This window comes from Lissotriton vulgaris, chromosome 12, assembly GCF_964263255.1.
Source record: "Lissotriton vulgaris chromosome 12, aLisVul1.2, whole genome shotgun sequence".
Classification (NCBI taxonomy): domain Eukaryota; kingdom Metazoa; phylum Chordata; class Amphibia; order Caudata; family Salamandridae; genus Lissotriton; species Lissotriton vulgaris.
In genome coordinates, this window is record NC_141700.1 from 2508941 (window position 1) to 2520000 (window position 11060).

Sequence of the window (11060 nt, forward strand, 5' to 3'; positions counted from 1 at the left end):
GAGTGATGGGATTGAGCTGAAGAGACTTGGGATGGCACATGGGAGGGAGGTGTGGGTGTTGAGCCATTTTGCTTCCTCTGAAGAGCTGACCCTTTTTGCACCCTCTCCACAGTGTGCCTTCCTGCTCTGGTGTATGGCTCCCTTCTCCTGGAACGGCTCCCAGTTTCTATACACTCGGTTCATCAGACCCTTCTTCCTGAAGCATCACGGCACTGTGGACAGTGTGGTCAGTGACCTGAGTGGGCAGGCCCTGAGCACGGCGGAGAGCGTCACCAGAGGAGGTAAGATGACGTTGGCTACGGCCAACTGGACCATATGGTCCGCGCTGGTACTATTGCACCGCCGCACATAGCTCCAACTGACGCCCCTTCACGAAGTACCATCACTCAGCAGACTGCCATCCCACTAGCACTCAGTCCTATCAAATCTCAAAATGCTGCACCTGGGTCTGACTGCAGCGGGCCAACACTGGGTGCCATTTGTGAGCGATTAAGGATATGGAAGGCATATATGGTTCGGTTAGCAGCAGCTCTTGGCGATTACGGCCTGCCCAGTCCGGTCACCTTGAACACTCGGTGAAGGACTTTGTAGAGCTTTATTTCACAGACTGGGTTGGGGTCAGATCCCAGGTGGAAGAGATGTAGGTGGCTCAAGGGCCTTGGGGGGCAGGGGTACTGTGGGGGTGTCACAGGCCCAGAAGATGTTGTTGGCCTGTGGATAGGCACCCAGGTATTAAAGTTGCACATTAGATTTCTCTGTCCTGGTGGTAGAACTGCTCATTGCGTACGGACCCGAGTGGGGTGTGAAATTGCTAAGATGTGTGTATATTTGGATTGAAGAGTGTGTTTACAGTCCAGGGAGAAAGTCCACTGTGCGCTCAAAGGAGGAGTTGATACTGAAAGTCAGAGATGCACCAACCTGTGACTGAAAATAGCTGGTAAACCACACAGGTTTTTGTAATTCCCTTGGAGAGGATGGGACTGTCGATGAAGTGTATAGGTTGAGGGTATGTATTTGAACTCACTGGCTGCCCCCAGAGGCTGCAGCGGTGCTATGGGTAAAGGCCCCGGTTAAGGGTCCTGGGTTTGAAGTAACAGTACGGACGGTGATGGACCGCTGGGCCGGTCATGGGTGGAAGATGTGAAGTGATCCGAAGTCCAGCCAGTGCAGGTGTGGAGAGTGCACAAGTATGCCAGGGAAGCTCAGATCTTGGCACTGCAGCTATAGGGAGCAGTGGGTGGGATACACTCTGCAGGGGGAACTGCAGCCAGTTTCATGAGGAGGGGCTGAAAGACCAGACAAAGCAACCCAATTCAACTGACTAGTTGAGGGTGCATCCTACCGATACCTTTAGCATTGCTGCATTGCAAACCATGCCTGCACAACTCTAAGATCCATGCATGCACTTCACTGAGTGGCAGTAAAATCTAAATTAGTCTTGAAATCTACTGAGACATGATGGAAGCTTTTTGCCTTTAACCACCCACTCGTGTTATCTGTGATGCCTTAGAATTGCTTGGCTTTCTTCGGTGCACCAATCCACGCCCTTTGGGTCTCTGGTCAAAAACTTCAAGATGCTCTCAGCCCATATTCCGAAGCACACAGTACATTGTATCGAGCTCTGCTTCGACTCTGATACTTTATTCATTTGATTTCCTTTCATGGTTTGTCATTTGTTTCTCCAGCTCAGGTGTACGATTACAGTTTTAAGAGGCGCGGCGTCTGTGTTCACTGCTTGTCATGTGAGCACAAAGCAGGTGCTTAGTACACCTGTGGGAATGTGCCCACAGAGACCTCGTCCATTGAGTGAGAATTGGGGCAGAGGCTTTGTAGGATGTGAAGTCCATCTAAGATGGACTGCAAAGGTTCATTGAATACTTAAGAGACCTTGCAGGTCTGCGACTGTTCAGGAAACCAATGACGGTGCTGCAGGTGACGGCCACTTTCCTCCACAGAAGTGGTTGAAGGTGGTGCCCCGGTCCATCAATTGCTGCGTTCGGCTCTAAAGTGGAACGCAGTACAATCTTGGAAATCATCACAAAACTCTGCTGGTTTATACCTAACCTTGGCTTCGAAGTTGAAAGAGAAGCACCTTGATTACCTTAAGAATTACGCGGGCACAAAAACCCAACACTGAAGTGAATAAAGTTGAACACCTGGAGTTTGTTTGAGGAAATGTCAAACAATTTGCATTTACAGGCGGCGCATAGCAATGAAATGCGGCTGCTTCTCGCTCCTACGGATAACAAATCGCCTACACCTGTAAGGTTCTCATTCCTTCAACCTTCGATTCAGCTTCCCATGCCGCAATGTGGAGAATCACCTGAGACGTCTGGAAACGCCATCTCCTCTTCTGTGGTTGCTGGATGGTGGAGTTGGTCTCTTTGAGCAGACCTGGCCCCTTTCTGGAGACCTTTCTTTGATCTGAGCCTCTCCTTTAGCAAGCTGAAGACCTCTGCTCTCCATCTAGCACCTCTTTATAAGTGGTTTGTGACACAACAGTTGAGAAGGATTGTGTTCTGTGAACGAATGGCAAACCTTCAAAACATTTCATCACTTCCAACTCAGCAAAGTGCTTTCAAGCAATCACTGGGCTGATGGCCTCCAGTGTATTTGGGAACAAGTTGTGTACTCTCCTAGAGCTGCCCTTTCTTGGTTTTGCCACAAGGATATCCAGTCCCGCCTGGCTCTATTGTAAGCGCGGTGTTATAAGGCTCCTTGGGCTGGGAGCTCCCGCTCTACCCTCTTTTCGTGGCCAAGGTTGCAGAGGTCTCTTCAGCAGTAAACTCCTGTGAATGTGTGATGTGGAGGGGTGGCGACTTGCCAAGATCATAGCAGCCTGGTCTGTATCCAAAAGACCTAGACGATTCCCATGCGTAACGAGGGATGTGGAATTCCTATAGCCCAACTCCCAGGACATTTTGTTTGGGCTCAAGGGCAACACGTTTTCATGTATATATTGTCGTTGGGACAAGTAGGCCCAGCCCCCTGCAGCACAAACCCTGTGGCTGCCAGTTTGCAGTATCACTCTATAGATCAGGGAAGGGCACTGTCTGCAGTTAAGGTCATATTTTTGTCCATATGTTAATGCTGTTCAAACTTATTATGCTTCATTTATACAAAGCCTTTATAATTAGGGTGAGTGCTCAGAGGAAATGCTGTAAGCTCGGACTGCACGACTGACAGCGGTTCCAGTATAAACAGGTGTTCACATGTTTGCAAAGTTTAGCAATATGAGGCTATGTATAATGCTCCCCGAATGCTCTCCGATTAGATGCTAATATTTGCCGAATATAGGTCTCACATTTATGCGAGTTTGAGCTATTGACATTGCAAATGCCTTTTATTTAAAAACGAAAACTAAAATTAAAGGCATTGTCATTTGCAATGTCAATATCTCAAACTCGCTTAAGTGCGAGACCTATTGCATTGCAAATGCTTGTTTATAGTTGGGGTGCTGCTATTCTTGTTATACCACTGAAGTGATAGGGGTTGTGTATGAATCCAGCATCATGCAGAAAACACAAGTGCAGCAAATGTGTCATGCCCATTTAGCAGGAGAGAGGTGAGGCTGTGCAGTGTAGCTGGTAGTGTGCTATCTCACCAGTGCTCAGAAAGCACTGTCATTTGCAGACCACACATTTACTGTTGAAATGGCCACTACATTTGCATAGGCATGCAGTTTTACAGGTAAACCTATATGGCACAGAAAAACTAATGTGCATGGATATTAGGCTTCAGTGAATATTTATAATTTTTGCATCACCAAGTAAAGTATCTCGGTTTCTTTTGATCCTACTAAAATCTATTTCCATCATAATTCAGAATTACAAATACAAGCTTTATTTTTGTAATCACTGATATAATTAGAAATGTGTACAGTTAATTTCCCGATATTTAAATGTTGTGTGTTAGCAAACAACTGTCATGCTCCACCCTTTCCTTCTGTTTCCTGTACCCCAGCAGGATTGTCGCCTAGATCACTTTTAGCAAACCCTACAGCAAGTGTGATGAGAGAAAAAGAAAGTTTACATTTGCTCCTTTACCTCCTGAAATCCAGCAAGATTTTTTCTGTGGGTGCTGCAGGACCCCTACCTAAAGCGCCCAAATCAGTACATACAGCAGACTTGGCGCCCTCACGTGCCTCCCTCACCTGTGATGTGCATCTCCTTCCGGCACCACTGGATGAAGCTGGAGACGTCCAGCGCCTGGAAGGTTCCCGGCTGAGCCACTCTGTTGACCCTCACCTGCACCTTGCCTGCCAGGGCCGGGTACTTGGCGCTGAACTCGGCCACCACCCGCGTGATGTTGTTGGCATGCTGGCAGAGCACGGAGCCAGTCTCCAGCACCTCCAGGAAGGTGTCCACGCTAATGTCCGGCTTGTAGAAGTCATTCAGCCCTCCGCCACTCCGCCATGTCCTTCTTCATGGCGAAAAGGTACTGCTCGCTGGACTGAAAGTGGCGAATACTGCGTACCCCGGCGCCCTGCACTCCCAACATGGTGCCAGTAAATGAACAGCTCACCTCGTACGTACTTACGCAGCAGGAGAACCTTCTGAAATACCCAGTGCCTGTGAACCCCAACCTATGTTTAACAGCCTCAGTGCGCTATCGGCTTAAACGAGTAACACACGCTATTCATCAACTGTAAGTTTGGGGATTTTATTTGGGCTACAGTTTGCCTGTACCAAGGGATGCACCGTGGTCCATGGACTGCAAAAAGTCTCCCTGCAGAGCCACAAACTCCAGAGAGATGCCTTTGTTGCCATTTGACAATGTCTGGAAGTTTTCTTCCGCCTGCACAAGCAGCTTCCAAAAACAAGCTGTCGCCACGCCATTGTGCGAATAAATAAAAATAGGAAACTGAGAGCACGCCATGCGCGTTGTGCCCGCCTGCAGGGGGGAAATGTATCTCTAGACCCCAAATGTACAACCCACCCACATAGTTCACAATCCATCACATTCATGCAGGGTGAACCGAAGGGACCCAGTTGGTTACGCTTGACTGAGCAACTGATGGGAGGCGGCGCGCATGTGACGAACGTACATCCCGAGTGGCGCTACAAACCATGTGGCGGGGCGGAGTAAAAACCAAGCTAAAGCCAGCCCTCATTAACCAACTCACCGGCACGGGTCCCATTCGAAAGATTTAACTGGGTCCTCTGCTGACCTCTGGCCTGGAATCAGACGCCGTAGACCGGTTTACTTGGCCCTGCGCAGCATACAAACTCGCTCAAAACAGTCCTGTAGAAAAAAGCCAGGATCTCTGCGATCAGCGTCATTTAAACCAGTGGGCGGGTTTTAGATGGACCTGTGCAGCAGCTAGAAAATACGACATGAGCACGTGAACTCTTGCAACCAATGACTAGCAGACAAACGTTTCCACAACCAATCCCAGTTCATAGTTCAGTGTACAGGGCCCGGCGGTAATACAGCTTATTAAATGATGCTGCAAAGAAATGGTACCGGAAATTTTACAGTAGTTTAGCTAAATGTTTTTGTTCCTGCTTTCAATTTTAGGTCTCGCCTGGCAAAAGCAGCGCATGCGCTGCTCTCGCCATGAAGAGGAACTTTTGGAATTGATTCAGCCAAAGCTGAACTCACATGCGTCCAAATGGACAAAGATGGCTGCTCTCGCCATCCGCAAAGCTAAACATGCATGCGTAGGGACAAAAAAATGCACGCGCAAGTGGTCCGCCCGACGCCATCTTTGTGCACATGCGCGTGCATTTTTTTGTCCCTACGCATGCATGTTTAGCTTTGCGGATGGCGAGAGCAGCCATCTTTGTCCATTTGGACGCATGTGTGTTCAGCTTTGGCTGAATCGATTCCAAAAGGTCCTCTTCATGGCGAGAGCAGCGCATGCGCTGCTTTTGCCAGGTGAGACCTAAAATTGAAAGCAGGAACAAAAACATTTAGCTAAACTACTGTAAAATTTCCTGTACCATTTCTTTGCAGCATCATTTAATAAGATGTGTTGATGCATGCAAGTATTACCCAAAAATATTCATAATGGAAAATCAGTGAAACCAGTTTCAATAAGATTAACCCCTTGCGTGCTTCTGTCGGCCAACGGCTGTCGCGTGCACTACCTTCGTAGTGCTACGCATGTACGTTGGCTGACGCAGCCCTGCCCACTCCGCTGCACCGTGTCAGAATAGCTGCAGAGGTTAAGTGAAACAAAAATAAACAATAGGTCTGAAATTGGTGGTCAGCTGTTTAGTTTTGTCAATGTGTGACTTGTTTTGGCATGGTTTTTGTAAAACCTTAATGGTGTGGGAGCAGCTGGGCCCCTTTACCATTATAACAAACATTGGCAAAAGCAAAAAAAAAATTTGGGTCTCCAAAAGTACACTGCCACAGTAGTTACTGGCACTGATTACACCTACTTTGTGTGCAGATATGCTCCTTGTGAAATAGCAGAATGCTGTCACTCACAGTGAAGCCAGCCAACAAAGAGACAGAATTTTAATAAACACAAAAGGTCGCAGTCGACGCAAGACCAAATTAGGGGCCCGAGTATTAAAGAAAGTCTCAAAAGTGCACCCATGGTATGTCCTTGCATTAAGTGCAGCTATACGGCTTTCGTGCATTCTCAAGAATTTACAGAAGTAGGACACAAAATTGTACTTCTGGAAATATTTGTGAACTGCAAGCGAATGTGACTTTACTGTTCAGCCAGGCTTCAGAGATTAATCACACAAGTGTTTGTGTTAGTTGTCTCTACATGCAGGGCTACTCCAGCTGGAGCCTCCAAATGCCACACCTTTGTTTCGCAGTTCATCGTTCGAGTGGCTGCGGTCGACCACCCCTACCCTTCTTTTATACTGTCCTCTGCCATCTACCTCCCTTAGGCTGTGTCAAGGCTGTGCTGAGCACTATACTAAAAATGTCAATCCCAGGCAACAAGCTGTGATGCAAATAAGTGGTAGAACCAGAAACCTGGATTTTGTTTTGAAAGAAGAACTCCCATGAACTTCAAGCAAAGGGCCGACTGCATAACACGCTGAATTTATGCAGCAATATGGTGCAAGACAACTAAGAAACTCGGTCTATAGAGGCAGGATTGGTGCGAGAATATGCTCATTCTTATGAGCATTGCCCTAAATGTCCAGGAGCCCACGCCAGCCCTAACAGTGACTGTTCAGACACCGACCATTCCTCCAATGTGCTCACTTCTCTTTCCTGATGAAGACCCCAACATGAGGCAACAATAACCCTTCCACTTCCATAGGGGTCGAACCGTAGACCACACCAACCCAGCACACCATAGGATTCAATACAATGGATTTGCCAAGCCTATGTGTGATGTGATTAGGGAACATGTGTAGTAGTTTCAGTGTAAAGGCCTACTGATTTTAATGTGATGCCACTCATGTCACACCACCTTTACCTAGTCCCTCACAAACCCTCTCACATCCCTTCCTTCCTTCACTGAGAGCACTACGATTGTGACGCTTCTGATAAATCATGTATATATCTCTGAAAAAGAAGATTAACTTTGTGAAGTAGCAATTCACAATGAATACGGTTGTATAAATAAATACAATCAGTACATGAATATTGCAAGCTTTGTTTATTTGTTCTGAATAATATACATTATTTGAATTTTGTGGTGAACGCTTTTTCATGCAAACAAAGCTGAACATTTTTAAATAACTGTGAATACTCGGACCATTTTTCTTGTATTGTACTTCAAGCAAAGGGGGCAAAAATGTCACATGATTTGATGAGCACGATGACTGCACCAGAAGTCGATCTCATCTCATGATAAGAAGTCCTGGTCATTTGGGGAGACAGTCGGTCACTCAAGTGTTAGATCGAGGGGTTTACACTTTTGAGGTCATTTAAGCAAACAGTCATGAACAGCATTTCAGTAAGCTGTAGGTAGGTGTTGGGCAGGGAGAAGGTGTAGCATACTTAGGGTGCATTTGTGTAAAGTAGCCCAGCTGTTTGACATGGGTGGGCTGCTGGCGAATGGATTATCTGTCTTCAGTTGCATAGTACCTGCTCAGGAGCTCTAGCAATGCATTTGTATTTAGGTTTCCAGCTGCTGGACTGCCCACTCTCTCGGCTCTTTTTACGTGCACTAGAGGTGCACACCTACCTAGGTCTCCAGGTGTTAGAACAACGACTGTCCAAGCTCTGCATCCACACACTAGAGGTGCACATCTGTTAGATTTGGGGGTCACTAGTTGGCACAGGTAGGTACTTGTGACAAATAGGGACCCTCTCCTCTAGTCAGGGTAAGGTGGATTACACTCCTAAAATAACCTTGCTCACCCTCTCGGTTGCGTGGCGCGAGCAGTCAAGGCTTATTTCAGAGGTGTTGTAAGTTAAGCAGTTGTGACCACATACAGTAACCCAGTGACAACACTACAAATGGACACCACACATGTTTTATATCAAAAATAAGTATACTTTATATAGAGTTACCACAAGACCATAAACGACAAAAATACACACTATGATTACTTTTAAGATGGTAGATTTAAGCTTAGTTCAGTTCAGTTCTTGGATGCGACACTCTGCGTCAATGTACCTTAGGTTGCGTTGCGCTTCCACGACCAGCAATGTCACAGCAATGGGAAATGCGTCAAAGTTCAGATACAAAGAAATAAAGACGTGAAGATCTTCCAGATGCGGCACGCTTCTCGGGGATGCGAGAAGTTCTCGGTTCGATGCGTGGACTACAGCGGCGACATCTACGATGCGACTGCAGCAGCTCCAGCGGCGACGCTCTTCTCTCACGATCCGTGAAGTTCTGCTCGATGCAACAACTACAGTGGCGACATCCAGGATGCGACGGCAGCAGCTCCGATGGTGGCGTGCTTCTCGGGGATGCCAGGTGCTCTTGGTCGATGCGGTGCAATGCGACAGTTCCAGCGGCGACACCCTCCTTCGGTGTTGGGACGGCAGGCACAGCGACGGCGACACGCTCCGACCAAGTTGCGAGATTCTTCTCCTGATGTGGTGCAGTGCGACAGCTCCAGCGGCGACACCCTCCTTCTTCGGAGTTGCGACGGCAGGCACAGCGATGGCGACACGCTCCGACCTAGTCGCAAGATTCTTCTCCTGATGCGGTGCAGTGCGACCGCTCCAGCAGTGAAACCCTCCTTCTTCGGAGTTGCGACGGCAGGCACAGCGACGGCAACACGATTCTTCTCGTTGAGTCGCGCTTCCAGCTCCTTGCGACACGCAGTTCCTCAGAAGGCCCAAACAGCCGCAGGCACTTCCACAAGAACTCTGGGGAGCTGGGGGGTGAAGTCTGTTGTCCCTGAGTATTCAGCAGGAGGCAAGCTCTTTTCCAAGCCCTTGGAGATCCTTCACAAGTTGAAAGCAAAGTACACAAAGTTCCTTTCTCCTTCCTTTGGCAGTAAGGCAACCACTGCAGGCAAATTCCCTAAACAGCACTTCAGCTTGGGAATAGTCTCTCCTCAGTTTCTTCAGGTGCCTCTCCTCAGTAAAGGTTTCTTCTTGTAGTCCAAAAGTGATCTAATTTCTTGGGAGCAGGGTACCAATATTTATACTCCAAAATCCTTTGTTCTCTGAGGGGAGAGGGGCCTTTGCCCAGTCCAAACCAGTTCTGAGGCACTCTGTTGACCAGACGTCTCCTCTCCTTTCACAGTGCAGAGCAGAAACATCAGACGCCCCACAGGATGTGGAGCCAGCATTGTGGAAGGCAATTACAGTCCTGGAGCATTTTGTTGACAGGACTCCTCTTCTTCTTTCAGTGTGCAGGGCAGAGACATCAGCCGCTCCCCAGGAGGTGGAGCCAGCATTGTGGAAGGCAGACACAGCCCTATTCAAGGTTCAAGTGCACTCCTCCCTCCCATCTAGATGCAGATCTCTCTATTCACCACTGGGTGACTTAGCCTGTCTCTGGGAATTCCCCAGCCCTGTCACTTCATGAAACCAGACATAGGAATACACATCCTAGCAGAGGCAGGTTTGAATGGTTGGACAAGCAAATACCTACTTTCTACCATGTTCTCTGAGCCTGTTAGGATTATCAAATGTAACAATTCTAACAGCCCATTCTGGCCTATGGAGAACAGGTAGCCTTGCAATAGTGAAAAACAAAAATGGCTGTAATTCACTATTAGGACATGCCACACACATCAGGGCTTGTCCTACCTTACACTTACAATGCACCCTGCCCTTGGGCCTACCCTAGGGGTCACTGATGTGAAGAAAAGGGAAGGTTTAGGGACTAGGAAGTGGGTGCACTTGCCCAGTCAGCATGACAGCACCAGACTGCATGCAGGCTCTGCAATGGCAGACCTTAGACACATTTTACAAGGCTGCTTGTGTGGGTGGCACAACCAGTGCTGCAGGCCCACCAGAAGCATTTGGATTACACGCCCTGGCACACTCAGTGCACTAGACTAGGGTCTGGCAAGTAAACCAAATAGCCAAACATGGAACCACTGATTCATACATCAATTTACAATAGGGAGCACTTGCACTGTGGCACTGGATAGCAGTGGCACAGGCACTGTGCCCACAGCATCTAACACCAGCAAAAATACATGAGGCAACAGCAAGAAATGGAAGGGAGACCCACACCAATGGTGCCAGGTCTAACAACTTCTATCTAGGTTTCCAGGTGTTGGAGCGCTGTCCACGCTCTGCATCCACACACTTGAGGTGCACGCCTATCTAGGTCTCCAGGTGTTAGAACACATGTTGCCCACGCTCTGCATCCACTCACTAGAGGTGCACATCTATCTAGGTCTCCAGATGTTAGAACATGCGCTGTCCAAGCTCTGCATCCACTCACTAGAGGTGCACATCTATCTAGGTCTCCAGATGTTAGAACATGCGCTGTCCAAGCTCTGCATCCACTCACTAGAGGTGCACATCTATCTAGGTCTCCAGATGTTAGAACACGCGCTGTCCAAGCTCTGCATCCACTCACTAGAGGTACACATCTATCTAGGTCTCCAGATGTTAGAACACGCGCTGTCCAAGCTCTGCATCCACTCACTAGAGGTGCACATCTATTAGGTCTCCAGATGTTAGAACATGCGCTGTCCAAGCTCTGCATCCACTCACTA

General features: G+C 48.1%; 1 protein-coding gene across 2 annotated transcripts in view; it reads left to right on the forward strand.

Moving 5' to 3' along the window:
• The window catches only part of REEP6 (receptor accessory protein 6), a 124009-nt gene that overhangs the window by 104064 nt on the left and 8885 nt on the right, over positions 1 to 11060 (forward strand). For both annotated transcript variants that reach the window (XM_086946648.1, XM_086946649.1), the window contains exon 4: positions 113 to 281. In XM_086946648.1, coding sequence (XP_086802774.1) covers positions 113 to 281 — 169 coding nt within the window. The remainder of the gene's footprint in view (positions 1 to 112; positions 282 to 11060) is intronic.